The sequence below is a fragment of the Abrus precatorius genome, unplaced genomic scaffold (assembly GCF_003935025.1).
Source record: "Abrus precatorius isolate BTA unplaced genomic scaffold, Abrus_2018 Scaffold3, whole genome shotgun sequence".
Classification (NCBI taxonomy): domain Eukaryota; kingdom Viridiplantae; phylum Streptophyta; class Magnoliopsida; order Fabales; family Fabaceae; genus Abrus; species Abrus precatorius.
The window spans coordinates 5,462,845-5,482,031 of NW_020874373.1; the positions used below are offsets into that span (position 1 = coordinate 5,462,845).

General features: G+C 31.3%; 3 protein-coding genes across 4 annotated transcripts; all 3 read right to left on the minus strand.

Moving 5' to 3' along the window:
* Window positions 1-3,136: 3,136 nt before the first annotated feature.
* Window positions 3,137-4,346, minus strand: LOC113861932 (nicotianamine synthase). The gene has a single exon (XM_027495045.1). The coding sequence runs from the start codon at window positions 4,293-4,295 to the stop codon at window positions 3,330-3,332; it is 966 nt and encodes a 321-aa protein (XP_027350846.1). The 5' UTR covers window positions 4,296-4,346; the 3' UTR covers window positions 3,137-3,329.
* A 7,918-nt stretch (window positions 4,347-12,264) lies between these two features.
* On the minus strand, window positions 12,265-15,142 carry LOC113862992. Of its 2 annotated transcripts, XM_027496345.1 has the most exons (3): window positions 14,953-15,142; window positions 13,474-14,031; window positions 12,265-12,650 (listed from the first exon to the last, which is right to left on the minus strand). In XM_027496345.1, exons 1-3 carry the CDS (start codon window positions 15,020-15,022, stop codon window positions 12,541-12,543), a joined length of 738 nt encoding a protein of 245 aa, XP_027352146.1. In that variant the 5' UTR covers window positions 15,023-15,142; the 3' UTR covers window positions 12,265-12,540. The 2 variants fall into 2 exon arrangements, with proteins under 2 accessions (XP_027352146.1, XP_027352147.1); XM_027496346.1 differs by lacking the exon at window positions 12,265-12,650 and having other exon boundaries at window positions 13,189-14,032; window positions 14,950-15,073.
* A 755-nt stretch (window positions 15,143-15,897) lies between these two features.
* Window positions 15,898-19,034, minus strand: LOC113861975 (peptide chain release factor PrfB2, chloroplastic). Its single transcript, XM_027495106.1, has 7 exons — window positions 18,689-19,034; window positions 18,398-18,610; window positions 17,932-18,033; window positions 17,548-17,685; window positions 16,729-17,033; window positions 16,497-16,650; window positions 15,898-16,408 (listed from the first exon to the last, which is right to left on the minus strand). Exons 1-7 carry the CDS (start codon window positions 19,028-19,030, stop codon window positions 16,274-16,276), a joined length of 1,389 nt encoding a protein of 462 aa, XP_027350907.1. The 5' UTR covers window positions 19,031-19,034; the 3' UTR covers window positions 15,898-16,273.
* Window positions 19,035-19,187: the final 153 nt, after the last annotated feature.

Below are 19,187 nucleotides of genomic sequence, written 5' to 3' on the forward strand. Positions count from 1 at the left end.
TATCAGTCTCCCTTTAATCACAAATTGTACTAATTTATCATACAAAGAACTGTAATTTTAGATTTTAGGTTAACAATTGTCTTTCAAAAACTTTAAAGTGAAGTACAAAAAATTTCTAAATGAGTTATTTATTTTGCATATTTTGTCTTTTATTGGTTGAGCCAGTTAAGTCAGTTCATTAACGATTACATCTGCATATGAATGAGATTGGGCTCTAAAAAATAAATGCTGGAAGGCAAAATGTTTTCACCCATTTATTTTGTGGGCTCTGCATATGTGTCAACAATCAGCACCAATAAGTCCTCATTTTCTGCAGAGGTCGTTGGGCAAAAATTTTCACAGAATTTTGTTGAGCACTTTTTGTGGACAAAATTTCATAAATTATTGAGGGCCAAGCCCGACCATATGATCATGTTTTCAATCAATTGAGCTTTTTAAAACATCCTCTTCACTAGAACCGAATAAAATTCCTATTCACAATCCAAGTTGGACTGTCGATCAATAAAACTTGACCTCCGTTTCTTGTGAATATATTAATAATAAAATTAACAACGACGAGGCCTATACATTGAGAATGCTTCTTGGGCTGGTTAGAATGAAGGAAATATCATAATTTTGAACTGTTATTTTGATGTTTGTGGTTTGGTCTTTTTGGATTTCAAGGAATCAAAGGGTACTCAATAGAATAGAGTATATATTTAGAAGAATTACTTGAATTGATTTGGAATGTGTATTAAGGAACAATTTAAACAGGGTTGGATATCATCTATTGAGTAGGATCAAATTCAATTTTAAGTTTGTTATATTCCTGTAAGAAGAGAGGTTGATGTTGGTCTATAAAATTTAAATTGGTATTTATGGGTGTGATAATATATATCATAGCATAAGCTTTTATGTGAAAACATGTTACGAAATATTAATCCTACTGTAATATTTTTTTTATTAACTGTGTTGCAACTAATTAATAATATTTTGTTTTACTTTGAAAATAATTTATGTATATTTATTGATAAATAATTTTATACAAAGTATATATGTTTGCATATTATATACGTCATCAACTTTTTTTTTTGTAATAACATTTTTTTGAATAAATTTTAAAATATCATACTTTAAAATATTTTATATTTTTAATTTGATTTTATCAGGCAGTGCACAATAAGTATACTGTTTAAAGGAGGAATAATATTATTTGCTTACTTTAATTTTAGAACTTCTCTTGCATTAATTCTTTATGAAAAAAGACGAGGGAAAATGAGTTTCTCTTTTTTATTTTTATCACAACAGATAAGTATTACTTTATAGAGAGTTATTTTTGCAGCAGTGACCTGCATAGGGTAAAGTTGTGGCAGTGACATGCATGTATGTTTTACCTCGATTTACACAATTTTTCACATGTCACCGGTTTGACTATGTAAGTGATGAAACATTCACTCAACAACTTTAAACATATATTCAAATCTGTATATCAGCCTTCAAAATTATATGTATTGGACATTTCAGTTTTTAGATTTAAAAATATTTTTCTAATCTTTAACTTTATAAATAACATTGAAAAATAAAATAAAAAATATAAATAAATTATTTTTTAATAAAAAATTAACAAACAATTTTAAAGATTTACTTTAGAGTTTATTTTTACATATTTAATTTGGGAGCCCGGGAGGTACAATATATGCTTTTGTTTTTTTAAGCAGTGACATAAAAAATGCCATCCTCTGGCTTGGTTTTTTGTTAAAAGGGGGGGCCAATAGAGAAAATATCATCAAGATTCATCTTTGAAGAATGCAGATATGTATTGACAACAAAAGGATTATAACATTCAGGGGTCGCATATTCTAGTTCTCCTAATCAATAGACCAAACAGATAATAGGAGCCAATTACAAAAGAATATCTTTCATAAGTGTCTTCTGATAAACGCAAAAGGCATACATGATTAGAACCCAACAAAAATTCGGTCTTTCCCATTATTTGGATATTTTTGGATTCTTTGTCAATTTTCCTTATATGAATATTGACATCATTTTCTATATATATATAAGCCAACGAAAATTATGAAATAAAAATAGTATCCCTATAGCAAAAAAAAAAAAAGAGAGTATCCCAACCATTAAGACAGTACAACGGGGAAGGAGCCTTTAAGCTTTAAATTAAAGGCCTTTAAAAGCATTGACATCGTAATAAGACATTAGGATTAGATTAATGAATGACTAAAGTGATTTGTATGAAATTGTAAATTTAAACTTTGTTGCGACTGTCCCCACAAAAATAAAATGTTTTTTTTAATAAATATGGTTAAATATATTTTTAATTAATTTTGACCATCATATATTTTTAAAAATATTTTTTTAAGTTTTATCAATGACATAGTATATATTTCGTTATTTACCACCTTAAAATGATCATTGAAGTAAGTAATTAATATATTGCGTATCTTTATAAAGTAGTAATATGGACTTCTTTTAAAAAAATTAAAATTTATGAAAGACAAAATTAATAATAAAATTTGTAGGATTAAAATTTAATCATATTTACAAGGCTAAAAATATATTTAAGTAAATAAAATTGGTATCTTAATTATGGAAAATATGCTTTGCTAATTATATCAGGTACACTGATGTGAAGATACATATGCTTATCATGTCCTTTCTTCAGCTTTTCTCAGGTCAAAGTGGTATATCAAAATGTCATCATCAGCATAAAATTTAAACCAAAGTGAAACATTGATTGATCAAGTACCGTAAAAAGGCAGATAAGTATGCATCCTTTAATTAAAAACAAACAAAAATATTTGATTTGATAGGCAATATCGGCAAATATCAAAGACAGGAAATGGAGGACTTTGTCTTTTTAAGGGATTGAAATTACGTGGATAATGAAGTAAAAGCTAACAAGTCAAAGTATAGGCAAGGCCAACTCTAGCATTAAGATTTGGCAATTAGTTGAGAATTCTAAATAATTAAGGTGTTCCTGTTCCTGTTGCGATTCCATGACCATGTCTCGATGTCAATGCGTTACATGTATATTAGCTACTAATAAGAACAACAAAGATGAGAAAAGGCAAAGGAAACCGAAAACATGCTATGATAGCATGCATGGCGTTATGGCTTTGATTGAGGGAGACATGATCTAAAACATAATCTCTTTTATATTTATTGAAAATTTAAGAACAACATTATGAAAAACACTAATGTTTTGCTCGATGTGAACAAAACAGTCGGACATATATGTAAGAGGAAATATGAAGTAATTAAGTTGCTACCACATGACCCAATTCCCATCTAAAGCATGACACGGAGTAGATAAGAGGAAATCAGAGAGTGAGAGTTTACAAGAGTTGCTCCTCAATGGTCAATTCCTCAATCATATTCCCATGGTTAAGGGGGTTGAAGGCTTGGATCTCAGAACACTTGTTGGGTAGGATCATAGAACCAAGGCCTTGCTCAAGTGAGTGCATAGGCATAGGCATAGGCATAGGATATTTACGTGCTATGACAACTGAATTGATAACCTCATCCGTGGGGTGGAACACAGAGAGGACCTCAAAGCCTCGAAGATCACAAGGGTCAACCACAGGGTAGAGAAAAGCCCTTGCCCCATGAGCACTCCTTAGCATAAGAAGTGCCCCTGGAGCCATGTGCTTAGCCAAGTGATCAATGATTCGGTTCTTTCCCTCCTTGTCCATGCCCACAAGGGCTGCCAAGTAAACAACTTCATAGTCCTTCAAAGCATTGGACACATCCAATATATCATTGGTGTGAAAAAGCATGCGCTTTGACAAGTCAGGGTCACAGGAAACCAAGCGCATAGCATTTGAATTGGCTAAAGGGTCCAAGTCATAGTTGTGAAAAATTGTGGCGGGTAAGTGATTTGATGCCAAGACAATTGAAGTAAGAGGAAGGGGTCCTGAACCCACAAAGGCAATTTTGCTAGGGACATGGGTGCAGTGTTGGCTAAGGATAGTGTACTCGAGGAGACCAAGTTTAAGGTAGTTAGTATAATAAGGAAAAATATTAAGGTGATCAAGAGGGTTGTCGTATGAGCCTAGGATGGTTGAATAGTGGGTCTCCAAATGTCCTTCAGCTTCACCACAGATTCTTATAAGGTTGGATCTAATATCTTGCACGGTTGTGTTGAGATTAGTGACATCGATTGGGCTAGGGGGTATGCATGTGAGCACTAGTTGGGTAAAAAGCATGTCGACATTTTTGCAGGGTTTGAGACTCTCAAGCCTTGAAATTTGTTCATAGAGCTCGCACACTTTTTCAATCAACAACTCTTCTTGGCTAACCATGTCGACACTATGTGGTTATTGTATGGGCAGACTGAGTCTCAAGATAGCACACACTTCACAATGCTGTAAGGAAGGATCAATATTTATGCCCAACTGTGGGGTCCACGTCATCACCTTGAGTTCAGACTTTGCTATTGCCTTCTTTATTTTATTGTATTTTTCGGATATTGTTATGCTACGAATTACATTGCTTCTCCTCCTCTCCTCTATGATCTTTTTTTAAACATTTTCATATGAGATTTTATAGGTTTTATAAACATTAATTCATAATTTACTTTATGTAAAACATGCTTTTGCTAAAAAATGTTAAAAGTTATCAACATTGTAAGTTGTAAGTTATCTCCACGGCAAATTGTGTTTTTCTTTTTTCAATATCTTTATCTTTTTAGAATATGATCGTGCACCGAAAGTTGAAACTAATTCTAATGATATATACGCACACATTCAAGATCATACGATGAAATTCGAGCTCTTATTACTCATAAACACACCTAGATAATTATAAATATATTTCAGCATACAAAGTTACAAGGCTGTGCCGCAACGACAAATTATATTCCGCTTGATGTTTCCTATACAGTAAGAGGATATGTAAAAGAAATTATTTAATTAATCAAGTACAATGATGCTCTGTGTTGTGAACTTTTTCAATACCAATGGGGGTGTGGGGGTATAAAATATGAAAAATACGATGTACGTTCTAAACTAAATAAAATTAGAAAGAAAACTCTCGATAACATAAATTTGAAGGTTAACACACAATATGTTAATGGGACGGTAATTTATTAACAGTAACAATTTAAAACAAAGACAAATAGAAAACAACATACTATTGTATTTAAACTCTAAAATGTTATTAGGTTAAATTTGTATATTTTATTCTTTCGAAGAATATGTTAATATAGACCCTTCGTTTAAAAAGAAGCGGTCAATAAACTGTGGAGATACAAAAGTTGACTATCCAATGCTTGTATCATAAAAAGAAGACGCTCGTCATGATGAATTAGTGAAATTTGATGATTATAAATTATTATTAAGCTAAGCAAATCTCTTTTATTACAAGAAAATATATAAATATTATATTAAAATCATAAAAATTATTTAATTTTTTTAATTTAATAATTCAAGAGAGATTTATAAACATAATATATGTATTCTTTTCATACATTTGCCTCAACCTGATTCCGATTATCCTATATGCTTTAGGGTTCACAGTGACCGTTGCTTTTTCATTGATTATAAGAAGCCGTGCTCGAGTCCAAATCAAGTTTGATTATGGTTGTCGCAATCAAAATGCCACGATCCATTAGTTGTCTTAATAGTAAGTACTAAATAAGGCGATGAATACCTGTAAAGACAAGTTCTCACATAACATATTACTCTCACCATTTCTTTTTATTTATCGTTTGAAGATATAGTATAACAATACAAACTATACAATTAATACTTTAATTTTTATATAAAAATACAAACTAATTTTTATTATATCTCAGATTTCTTATGTTAATTATTTTTCTAAAAAACACATTAATTATTAGTTGAAATTTACAAAAATTAATTATCCATTCATTAGTACTATGAAATGATAATTAAAATAAAATAAAAAATTAATCACAAAACTATCAAACAAAAGAAAATTAATGAAGTATTTTACCATTTCTTTTAATGTCTAGTATTTTAAATAAATAGTGAAGTTTATTAACTAAAAAATAAAAATTATTTAAAAAAATATAGGATTGGCATCTCATTCAACATGACCTTTATATATTTTATCTAACAAATGTGAAGACGGAAATGTCAAATATGTTAATAGCAATTCTTTAACAATAAATGATGTACTTACTTTTGTTAAGGCAAATGTTAATACTAATTCACGGATTGAGAAAATAAGAAAAAAATATTTATTATAAAAATTAATATTTTTAAAGTAATTATAGATATTAAATGAAGTGTATTAAATACTTCTAATGTATATGAAAAGAAATTGATTTATATTGGTATATATAATTCAGCATTTCTATAAAATACTTAAAAAAATATATCATATTTTTTAATCTTTCGAATTTCTATCTATTTAATTTTAACAATTTGTTACCTTAAATATTTTAAAAATCAAACAATATAAGTATATGCAATCATATTTTTTCTATATATTTAAAAAATATATAACATTATTTATAATACATATTGATGAAATATTAAATATTTTTAAATCATTATACAAATTTATATGTAAAATAATTTTCTCTCTCTATATAAAGTGAGTATTTTTTTTATTATTAAGAAAAATATTTAAAATTTATACAATAATCAATATTTAAAAATATATATTGAAAAAGGGATATTTGACTATATATATATATGTGTGTGTATTTATTTTTTATTTTTTTTGCTATATATGACTGTGTATTAATTCGGTGAGAGTATAAAAATTGAGAGGAGATAATCGTATTTTTATAATTATATGTCGATAATTAAAGTTTTGTTTAAATTTAATCTTTACTATTCGTTATATATAGTCAAAATAATTTCTATTAATATTCTCATCTTATATAAACTGGGTATGACAAAGACCAAATTTGCCGTAGACAATTTATAATAATTTTGCATAAAAATATCATAACAAGTTATCATTTGTTTTTTCTGTTCTTTTAAACTACTGTCAAGCATAATTTTGGTTCACACTAGATTAGCAATTTAATATGAAACACCGCTGGTCCTCATCATCTTCTTCACGAAACAAGCAAAAATTTAATGCATGGTGATGTAGATGCTAGATTTTACTTTCATTTTTTATTGATCAACTTTGTCAAACACGTACGTGCATCACGCACAATTACCCCCAATATCAGCTTACTGAGGAAATATTTTCTTAATTTCATCGGATACTCAAATTTTTTGGAGAAGGTCCTTGTTATTATTTGACTTGGATTTAAAGCTCCACTGTGTTTTCTCCCACCCCTCTATCATCAAGAATGATCCAGAGCTAGGATTATAAATTTCAATATAGCACTGGCAAGAACTAAAGGGAAGGTTAATCCTTGCAGATAGCTATATACGGAAATGAGACACAAAGTCCTTGAACCTAAACTTGGAAACTTTTTCAAATATATCTTCAATCACAGTCAGTATAATGGAGTTCTTACCACAACATAGGATGATCTCAAGAAGCTATACATACACTATAAAAGTTCAGAAAAATTCAATAAACTTTGGTAGATTCGAAGATGAGCATTATTGTGTTAGTCATGTGGGCGATAATGCTCGCCAGTGTAATCAAACTTATGAAGGTCCATGTATATACTCCAAATATGAAGTACACGATGAGCAAACTCGAGCAAACTTGATATTTTTTCAGAAAATTCTGGGAGTAAATTTAGTTGAGGTATTAAGACGGATTAATGAGCTTCCGTACGTTCATTAGTGAAAATCACAATAAGTGAGCAAAGACTTGATATAGAAAATATTACATGCAATGTGTGCTCTTTTCCTCCTCTCTTTTTTACCTGCCTTTTGTCATACCTAGGATGCTTGCATTTTAGTTTTATAACTTCATGCTTTTAAGTTTCTGGTTTGTCAAGTTTATTATACGCACATCTTATGTTTGATACTGTGATGTTTGTTTCTAGCTTCTTTTACTTCATATAAAATATTTTTAGATAAATAATTTAATTACATATTTAAGTATTTAATAAACTTGTATCATATAATAATTTATCAAGTGCTTTAGTTTTCAAATAATACACACAATAAATAAGGGTATATTTATAAACAAGTTTCACCATAAATTACTTAGACCTAATTTAGATAAACTTCTTAATAAATAAAAATTAAGTAGTAAAACGAATAAACTATTCACATATTTAACTTTTCTCAAAATTGAAAAAATAAATTATCTTTATCTTATGAGATAATTTTTATTTATTTTTATGTTATTTTTCTTTTCTTACAAAGATATATTTATAAGTTCACTCAAACTAGACTTTAAAACTAAAACAAAATACAATTAAAAAAGTTATAAATCATTCTCATAAATTAAATAAGTTCTTTCGAAAACTCTTGATTTTAATTAACTGGTTATAGTTTGTTTCTCTTTCCATAGAGGTTTTTGAAATTTTGGTTCAACTTGCCCTTCTTTATTTATCTTTGTAAACATAGGTACATTGAATCAATCAACTGTTCCCAGTAGCTATCAAAATTTATTCCCCTTCTAGGAAACTTATGTTGAGTTTATTTGTTTGTGATACCTCTTAAGATTTTTAGGCTTAACACATCATTGGCATGGCTCATGGCTTCAGCCTTGTAATGGGTAACGCTGATATTCGATTTTCTTTATTTTCTTGCCCTTTTTCGATCATTTTTTCTCCCACTGCCACAGAATATGTCTTTACAAAAGTTGTAAGGGCACAGTATGGGCACTAACAAAAAAAATGTGAATCTGATATTGTTGACATTCAACATCTGGAGGGTCATGCAGAATTTAATACATTAATTAATCAATTATGACAACTTTGATTCCTTCTTTTTCCTTTTCAACTTGAATGGTGCGAATGAGATGTTTTCATTCCCTTTATTTCGTGCAAGCAGTTTTCACTCATTAGACGCCTTGCCTTGTACGGCTGTAGATTTCTCTCATATATACTGATATATAATTAATAATGATATAATAGGCGATCATGATAATTTTCTTTTATAGGTTCCATCTTCCTTGTGTTCGCCTACAACACTAGTCATAGCTAGCTTGATACAAAATGTGTAATTAAAAATGCATCATCCTTATATTATTCCCTAACCGTCCATGGAGAATTGGGACCTCTTTATGGCTCTTAAATTGAAAGCAGGATTCAGTGATGGAAGTGGTTCCCTAGATGTAGACATTAGATTGGATGTTTGGGGTGGAAATAGAGTTTGGGAATGTGCATCCGTTATAGATATGAACCAAAAGCTACTTTTTTGCCCCCCATATTCTTTTTTTTTTTTTTTTTTTGGGTTGCCAATTTGGCCACTTCCACTACTAGAGATACCAGTAACACTAACAGCACCAAATGCGATTACTCGACGCTGAAACCAAAGGGGAATAGTGCAAAGGCACTTTAGCAAGTAGAACATCAAAGAAAATGAAAGATACAACAGATGGTGTTGCTAAAAAATAATAATAATAAATTAAAGACTCGTAAGTTCTGTATTTTTTTTTTCAGTAACTAATGTTTAAAATGCTATAAGAACTAAACTTCTTTTATTAAAACTAATAAATTTTTAAAATAAATCAAAGATTGTATCATAAAAGTACCCTTTTTTTTCAAGTAATCCAAACCCATCCTAAAACCTAAATATTGTTCCTTTCCCGTTTGATTGTGCTTCTTAGCTTCAACTAGCTCTGGGTTGTGACAGTCCAACTTTATTGCTCTACGTAAGACAAAGATTGCTTAAAATAATTAAGAATGAGCATGTTGGCTGGCCATGAATGAAGTCAAATATTCTTGATAATTTGTTTTATATAGATGGATGTGTGGCAACCACACGATGGCGTGTGGCAAAAGGAGCCACGTATTCTCCGAATGATGCCCCATTGTCATGCTACTCATATTCAAGAACGTACTTACCAACCACGCAACCTCAAATGACACGTAACAACGACAATTAGAAGTAATCCAGTAATTACAATACTCTAAAGTCAAACACCCTTAAAAATCAATATTTTTTAAAAAATTCTCTTAAAAGTTAATAAATATAAACAATTATATACTCAAACTAAACAAACACGTTAAGAGAGATGGGAATTCTTCTGAAATTGTAAGGTCTGGAGTTTTTGTAGTTATGATATGAACTTGTACGCTACAACGTGGAGACGCTGTATCGGCCAATAATTGACCATATTTCATGGTGCCATATTATTGTCGTAGCGAAGAGGGTTGCACGTTGGATGAAGGAGGGGCAAATGTAAGTCTGGTCGTTCTCAGAACTTTTATATTGTTTTGTCTTAATCTTTTGAACTTTTATTCACTTCAGTAAACTTTTCTCGAAATGTAGATAGTAAGCAGAAATAGAAAAAAAAAAAAAGTATGATCAATAATATAATATGATAAGAAAAAAACAAAAAGACGTGAGAATGAAATAAATAATAACAATATTGAGGTATCTAAAAATTGAATTTAATATAATTTTTAATTTCGTTTCTGAGTTGTGGTATCCGCCTTTAAAGGGTATTAAAACACATTTGTAAATACTTGTTGTCCGTTAATTATATATAGTATTTTTTTAAAATCTTGACAGTAAGAGTGGTGCTAATAAATATTAATCTATTAAAAAAATACTTATTTACTATTTTATTTTTTATGAGGTTAAATTTAAAACCATCTCACATTTGAATGTAGTAAATGAGTTTATTATTATTATTTTTATATAAAGATTTAAATTTAAAACATTATTTAAAGATAAAGACTTAAACTTAAAACATTATTTAAAGGATATTAAATCATTTACTACTCGAATCAACTTCTATCAAGTTAGTATTAAATTAGTTTTATTAATTCATTTTTAAAAAAAGTAAATTATTATATTATATAGACAATATAACTTTACACTAATCGTATAATATATTATATTAATAAATTATTTTATTAGTGTAAGATATTAATATGTATTATCAATAATTATATATTAGTATAATACATTATCTATTAGTATAGATTGTTAACTATATTAATGGTTTAATTTATCGATAAAAATATATAAACTAATGTTATCTTAACATTTTATAATTTTTGTTTATTGTTAATCATAATTTTATTGATTAATAAGTAAAATTTACAGAATGATATCTTTGATAAAATAATGTTTTTAAACATAATATTAATATAATTTAATAAAATTAAAATAATATAAATTTTTTTATTCTTAATAAGTATTTTTGAAACATTCTTTTTTAAAAAATCTTGTAAGTAATTTAAATAATTTAGTATAATGTATTAAATGGTACACACTCAATGATACAACTTATTACTGAGTCAACATCCAATTTATATTTTGTTTCATTTCCTTATTGTTGCAATATGTGTTTCCATTTAATTTAAAACTTCAAAAATGTTCTTTTCTTTTTATGTTCTTCCAAAACGCTCTTCTCCGAAGAATGCTGATTCCCCACGAAAGGCCATTGCCCATGCATGCTTAAATAATACGGAAGATTCCTTTTAAATTTAAATAAAATAATTGAATTTTATGTAATTTGTATTTTATATATCTAATGAATGATCAAGGTACGTAAATGATAATTTCTCTTACCAAAATTGTTACATTAAATTATATAATATTATAATGGCAATACACACACATATATATATTATTATTTTTGTCACTGTTGTTAAAATATTGTTACTATTATTTCTTCTAATTTGTATGACTTTTCTCAACTCATTTAAATATTCTTCCTTTGTTTTCATTTTTGGTCATTATCGTCGCATGATTATTTACGTAAAACTTATATTTTAGTAATAATTATGTAAGTATATAAAATATAAGTCGTTGGATTCGGGTTATACGTGTATTTAGTTAATGTTATTGTAACTTCTTAAATAAATTATATATACTCTCAATTAAAAATTCTTGAAGAGGTGAAAAAATTGCCAAACTGTGGTACAGGAAATTAAAATAGTTTTTACAAATTCTTTTTGGATGTATAAAAAACACCAGTTTTGCCAAACTAAGAGGTTGCTCACTGATGTTCACTCTGGCATCAACTTAATCAATAATCATAAACATTAGTAATAATTTTTTAACTCCTGTATCATAAAACAGCTATGTCCACATATAAATTATTTTACCGAGTCATACTACGTACTTTCTACATCTTTATCTTACGTCATTTTTTAATTCAACCAAAGAATCTACATCTTATTTTGTTGTTATCTATCTCTGTTTTTTGTTTCATCACATTATCCTATTAATTTATATGTTCTCATCTTGTTTTTGTCACTAACATAATCACACCCCTGCCATCATCCATTTTTTATCAATATTATTGCCTAAACAATTCGTTCTTCACGTTTACTTACAATTTTTTTGGTAAAATTGGAAAGAAACAAACTAGAAAATACAGAAAATGAGGGAAAACTAAGCTATGAAACTGACGAGAGATCATAACTCCTGATGTGTTCCCAGCAGCAATGGAGTAAGATCTTGTGATTGTGTCCTTATATATAGAATAGTCGTATTTGCATCCATGGCAACTCCAAGTTAAGCCAAATAATCAGCTCAAAATTAGCTTCTTTGTCGATGTATGAATACCGGTGACTTGGCACTGTCTTGCCAAAAGCTTCCCTATATAAGATATGGCACTTCCATCACCATAAATGATTTCTGACACCAAATAAACTAATTTAAATAAGTGTGATGTAATTTGCTAGAAGGAATTCACAAAAGCCTGAGATCCATTCTTCCTCGGAATCGTGAATAAGACCTCTAAAACCATCTCGAACAGAATCAGAGATAATTTTAAAGGATAGATTCTACTTTCATTAAAAATTTATTAAAGAGAACTTTTGATGAAAACTCTTGTGAGACATAAAATAAACTAATTTAAATATTTATGATATCTCTGTTAATTTGATTGTAGCAACACTTCGATAATTTGTGGAATAATATCTATATTGTTCGCTTTGCTTTATATTTTATTTTGCACACAAAACTTCAAGATGTTGAGAGATTCTCTGCGTTTCAGAATTAGCATCCATTATGAATCCTATCAACGATTTATATTGAAGAAGTTATATGGCATATGAGATTAAATAATATCATTTTTACATTTTAATTGGAAAGAGCAGAGGACAAGAAATCACAAGCAACATATAGAATATAAATTCTTTAAAGTGAAACGTCCATTATATGTTAGAAATTAAAATGCTTGATTTGTACACAATACTAGAGCAGATACATTGAAGAAAGTCGCATATACATCCAATTAAAATATGAGAAAATAACAATGTTGTGAACTTCACACTTTCATCACAGTTCAGAACCTTTATAAGTGTCCTACCTCTGCTAGACAGTAGATTCATAATTTATAAACAGAACCTCTAGAGCTGTCCTAAACAGAAGTTTCATCACTTTCATGGAAAAAGGAACTTCTAGTTGATTCAGAATTAATTTTCTTGATGGTTAGCTTAAGTTTCTTGAACTTCACCTCCATATGTTTGAACAGAATGCAACAAGAAATGCACTCCATTAGCCACATCATAGAGCATTAGTCCTATTCTACCTCCAACCCAACTTCCCATGTGACTTCCAACAAGATAACCAAATCTCCCAAGCCTTTGCTCCCCAAGGAAGCCTCCAGCATAAGTGCCAAACAGAGTACCACTTCCCCTGAGGAACCCTTCTGTGAGAGTGCCACCATAGTATACAGCTTCAAAAAAATCCCATCCAGAAGATATGATGGGACCTATAATGCGCTTAGCTTTGCGGGAAGCCAATTTTGCTGCCTTTTCACCTTCTTTCTGAGCATATTTTGATGAATCAGTTGGTGACATTCCCTGCTTCACAGCATCAACAAGAGCAGACTGGATTGCATCATGCCTTGCTCCTTCAACATGAGCAGCTCTTATATTGTAAAAATAGAGCTTTACACCTTCCTTGACACTACATGCTAAAGTTCCGGAGCCCATGTCAAAGCAATTTAAGAAAGTAAATTTTCCACTCTTGGACGACGCCTTCTCGCCAACAAGCTGCCTGCATTTTTCAGCTGAAAGGAGCAACAGTATATGAGTAATAATAAACAGACACTGAATTCGAAGGGATTCCACAGTCTATGATGAGAAAAAAACTGTATAATCAAAGACAAATAAATAAATAAAAGATAGACAGCTGTACTTAAATTTACAGGAAGTAGCAGAAATGGCTTGTATATTAATGATCACAATATATTGAAACATTTACACGTAGCAAAGTCAAAGCAATCCAAGGAATCCTTGCAAGTTGCTGGAAGAGATAGATAAATGTCCTCAATAAGGAGGCCAGTTTTGGGTTATACAATGGATTTGAACTTAGGATCTCCAATTCAAATTCAGCACCGAGAAAGCCTCTAACTAATGTAGTCAAAACAGATAGCTAAGGTGGGAACATTTATATCCCCGGAAGGGTAACAAAACTTCATAGAGGAAGAATTATCATATGCAATTTAGGAAGTGAATTGATTCCTTACTTGACTCAACAAATTTTTGGAAATAATATCTAGATTGGTAAAAGCAAAAGAGAACCTGATTGGGCTAACCCCCCAAATTAATGTCATTAATTGACCCCCAAAACGTTCATTAAAATTGACAAATAATGACAAAATTAGTTAGCAAAAATATTCACTGTTCAATCAACTCTGATGCGAGTAATAGACATGGTGAATTATAAAAAAAAGATCAAAACTTTCTCTCTGCTGGTTCTTCCCTTATTTTCCACGCAACCAAAGAGGGTAGAAAAGCAGGAGTTGAATCAAAGCCCCATTATGTGGCTAAGGTAGTGAAACAAAAGATCATGTGATGTATGCAATTAATGTTTATAATTAGATAACATTAATGTCAATTGTTTAAAAAAAAAAAGAAAAATGAATTCAGTTGTAACCGCAACAAAAGAACAGAGAGAATAGGGAATGAAAATAAGGTAAGGTAGGTACCTGTGATGCTGAGAGTAATGATTGCAGCGAGAAAGAGTAGAAACTGAACCCTCTTCTTCTGGAAATCCATGGCATGGCAATAACGGTAAAACGGAACCTAACCCAATTATTAATTATAAATAATAATAAATTAAAGAAGCCTTCAAGGCTTCGAAGAGAGGGAAGAATCTTAACAAACAATAAGATTCTTTGTTTGAGGTTCAGGCAAATTACCTGTCACCAAGAGAGAGGGAGAGAGAGAGAGAGAACAGCTGGGAAAACGCATCGTATTGACAATGGGCCTAACTGAATAGCTAAGGGCCTAGGTTTTAAGGTTCTGACTGTAAAAAGGGTTTGTTTGGACATCAGAATGGGCTGATGAAGGGCTCTAACGCAACGTATAGATCTCTAGAATTTTATTTTTGAAGTGAGAATTAAAATAAAAACATGGTGCTAGAATAATTAAATTTGGGTAGTTGATGAATTTGATCAAAGGTAATTAAAATTAATTAATTATTTTTATTTTTCAATATTAAATTTCAAAATATTGAAAAGAACAAAAATATTTTCCTAAATGTCATTTGTCGATATTTGTTGGAAATAACTTACCTGAAAATTTTCTAAGAATTATACAGTATTGACTTCTCCACCATTTCAAACTCCCTCCCATACATTAGAATCGCCGGAGTTGTCCATCTCTTTTCTTATATAATGTTTAAGATTAATCTTAGCTTATTATATTAAGCATAAATGCCCAACAGAATTTTACCGACGGCTCAATCAAATTCCTTGCAGCTCATCTGAAAAAAAAAATAATAAAAAAAAAAATTCTCATATAACATAACCCCTTAACCACTAACTTCAGTTTACTTACCACTTGGTTTGTCACTCTCTGGATATCTTTAAAGAAAAACAAAAACAAAAGCCACCTTCCATTAACGTGAATATAGAATTAGATTTATTAGTGTAGAAAAATGGAAGCTTCATTGGATTTAGATGCTAACTTTTTCGTCCATGAGTCATGATTTTAAAAATAAATTACAAAAAATTACATGATCATAATTCCTTGAGAAGAGTTGGATGCATGCCACTAAAATCATGCTTTTAAGCTTCATACTTCCATAGTCAATACTAAGCGGTATGTATACATTTATTTGTTACTGCAAATAATTGACAACCTAATATGGCTCCCCGTACGGAAGGAATAATGATCATGTGTTCACCAAAAAATTATGCTTCCTTGTATTCCAATAGACCTTGGCGAGGAATGACAGTAACTTTGACTACCTCAGACGCTGAAAATGTATGCAATAAGCTGCCATAGTCTGGGAATTTGATTGATTTAAGCAGCATCTTCGTCTTTATCCAAAGAAGCTGATAGATAGCTCAGGATGAAACCGTCTATATCTCCCTCAAGGACAGAGTCAGGATCTGAAACCTCATAGTTAGTTCTAAGATCTTTCACCATACGGTAAGGCTGCATCATAGACAAAAATAATTAATGTAACCCTCAGATCATCAAAACCTGCCAGTAAAAGAGGGGATATGAACAATCTCAAACCTACATGAAGCACATAACTACGAATCTGACTGCCCCAAGTAATGTCAGTGAGAGATTGTGTATGCTGTGCATTCAACTTAGCCTGACGTGCCATCTCCAGTTGGTCTAATCTCGACTGAAGCACAGCCATTGCTGAAGCCTTATTCTGATGTTGTGATCTGTTTCAAATCAAACCCAAAATTGAAGCTTAAGAACACAACAAAGTCAATGCATGGATACGTGCAAATATTACATACCTTTCATTCTGACAAGTTGCAGTAACTCCTGTAGGAATATGAATTATTCTTACAGCACTCTCAGTTGTGTTAACATGTTGGCCACCAGCGCCACCAGCCCGAAATCGTTCAATTCGAAGATCAGATTCATTAATTTGTACATGGGTAGATCCATCATCAAGAATTGGAATAACTGCCACAGCAGCAAATGAAGTATGCCGGCGCTTATTACTGTCAAAGGGTGATATCCGCACCAACCTGTGCACTCCTACTTCTGCTTTGGCATATCCAAATGCAAACTCACCATCTACTTTGATGGTAGCTCGCTGAAAAACACAATTGATCAGTATATTCAGAAACTAGCATCCCTATAATAAAAAAATAAAATTATATATATATATATATATATATATATATATATGGAAGGATCTTCTTACACCAGTATAAGTCTAAAAACTCTTAGACCCAATTTGAGTCTTTCATTTAATTCATTTAACTTAGATCTAACAGTCAGTAAAGTAATAAATTATAACTTGTTAGATGTAAGTTAAATAAAAGGTTCAGATTGAGTGTAAGAAAATCCTACCCTATATATATATAATCTACAGGGATGAGTGCTGCAGGCCCAAACAATTTTGAACTAGAGGCACATGGAAACCGAATCCTAATTGTAATCTTGATATTTAAATGCAAGTTAAGCAACTTAGAACTTGAAAATCAGAAACAATAGTCACATAAGAGGGAGGTCGCTGTGGGTTGTGCATCCAAGTATGTAAGAGTTATGTGGAAATTCGCAAAATAATTTAAAAATAACTAATGGAGGATGGTACGAAGAAGAACCTTGATTCCTGCAAGCTCACCAGGCATTTCGTCCATTACGGTTACTTTATATCCTCGTTGCTGGGCCCATGACTTATACATCTGCATAACCATTGCAGCCCAGTCCATGCTCTCAGTACCCCCAGCCCCAGCTTGAACCTATAATAAATTACAAAAGAAAAAGCTTCAATGGGCATGCACACACATAATCTCAGTCCGTGTGCATTGTTTTATTAATGCTGGATGAGGAAAAAAGAAGTTGCAATATAATCTACAGCAGCATGCCAACACCATGTGGTCTAAACCCTAAACCACATGCTTAGACCAAGACTGAAGGCTTGCGCATAAATGAGGATAAAAATACCAACGCAACAATAGCTGCTTTAAGATAGCTTTGGCAACAACCTCAATGTAGCAAGAACAAGAATCTTGCTCCCCAGAAAGCAATGCCTCTAGTTCTTTCTCTTTTGCACTTCTTCTCATGCTATGCAACACTTTCAATGATTCCTGAAAAAGGAGATACTCTCTGCATGAATATAAACCAGCATCTACTAGTAAGAACAGTCCATCTAACTCTACAAAGCTTGAAAGAGAAGACACCACAACAATAAAACAATGCTTTGGCTTTTTCGACAATGATGCACGTTTCCTCTAACATTTCAATATGATGCTAAATAATAAAGTGTCTACTTAATTTTTCTTTCTTGTGACAATAATTTACCATGTCCTGACCAGCTTGATTTTGGATCCACTTCTTCATTGAAAATTGTACACTCAATCAACAGAACATACAATGATTAAGTAGCAGACTAAGATTAAAGCCACAAAACAGATGAATACATGCCTAGGAGGAGATGAAGTGAGTCCCCACCGATTCCAAATCTGCATCATTTTCTTCACGAGCAAGCTTGATCATGTCAATATGCTCAAGTAAATCTTCCTCCAACGCATTTACCTCTTTCATTTTTCCCAGTAGCGAACCATGCTCTCGGCTTATTTTTCCAGCATGCACCGGATCATCCCAAAGCTCTGCTTTATTCAGCTCCGCCGATAACAAACCCAACCTCACTTTCAATTTCCTCCACTGTCACCACCACAATCTCATCAGTTATTCCACTACACAAAATCATGCTTAATTAAGAGAAGGGGAAACTTAATATACCTGTAACCACCGTTTGATTAAATGAATGGATTGAGCTATGGCGGTGGCATGACTCTTCCAATCGCTGTCGTTTTCGTCAAGAATGGTCCAATTATGGGCTAGAATTCCTTGCACCGTGAGCCCGTCCGAGGTTGAGGGTTCAGTGGCGGCGGCTTCAGAAGCCCAAAAGCGAGGGCGCTGAGGCCCGTGAAAGTAGCTGGTCTTGTGGTTAAAGGAATGTGACAAGTGGCGACACGTTGACGAAGAGAGAATGTGATGCAACTCCGACGAGTTTCCGATAAGTTTGTGCAGAAACGATGACAATCCCCTCATCCTAAGCGATTTTCGTAGGAAACATGACATTTCTTTGCGCTCCACCCTTCAGCCTCAGGGTTTTTTCTTTTTAATTCAAGACCACCAGAACATTCTGCCTCGGCTTTGTTGGGCTGGGCCTGCTTTAGACCTGGATATTTTTTTCATTATTCTCGTTACCAACAACAAATATTAAAAAAAAAGGTGT

Excerpts from the sequence above, each read along its gene's own strand:
- LOC113862992 (XM_027496345.1), bottom strand. The coding sequence starts at position 15,022 with ATGGATTTCCAGAAGAAGAGGGTTCAGTTTCTACTCTTTCTCGCTGCA. Across the intron at positions 14,032-14,952 it reads CATTACTCTCAGCATCACAG|CTGAAAAATGCAGGCAGCTT; the intron begins GTACCTACCTTA and ends TGCTCCTTTCAG. Across the intron at positions 12,651-13,473 it reads TTCTGTTCAAACATATGGAG|AAATCATTTATGGTGATGGA; the intron begins GTGAAGTTCAAG and ends ATTTGGTGTCAG.
- LOC113861975 (XM_027495106.1), bottom strand. The coding sequence starts at position 19,030 with ATGTCATGTTTCCTACGAAAATCGCTTAGGATGAGGGGATTGTCATCG. Across the intron at positions 18,611-18,688 it reads TAATCAAACGGTGGTTACAG|TGGAGGAAATTGAAAGTGAG; the intron begins GTATATTAAGTT and ends TGGTGGTGACAG. Across the intron at positions 18,034-18,397 it reads ATGATGCAGATTTGGAATCG|GAATCATTGAAAGTGTTGCA; the intron begins GTGGGGACTCAC and ends CTCCTTTTTCAG.
- LOC113861932 (XM_027495045.1), bottom strand. The coding sequence starts at position 4,295 with ATGGTTAGCCAAGAAGAGTTGTTGATTGAAAAAGTGTGCGAGCTCTAT.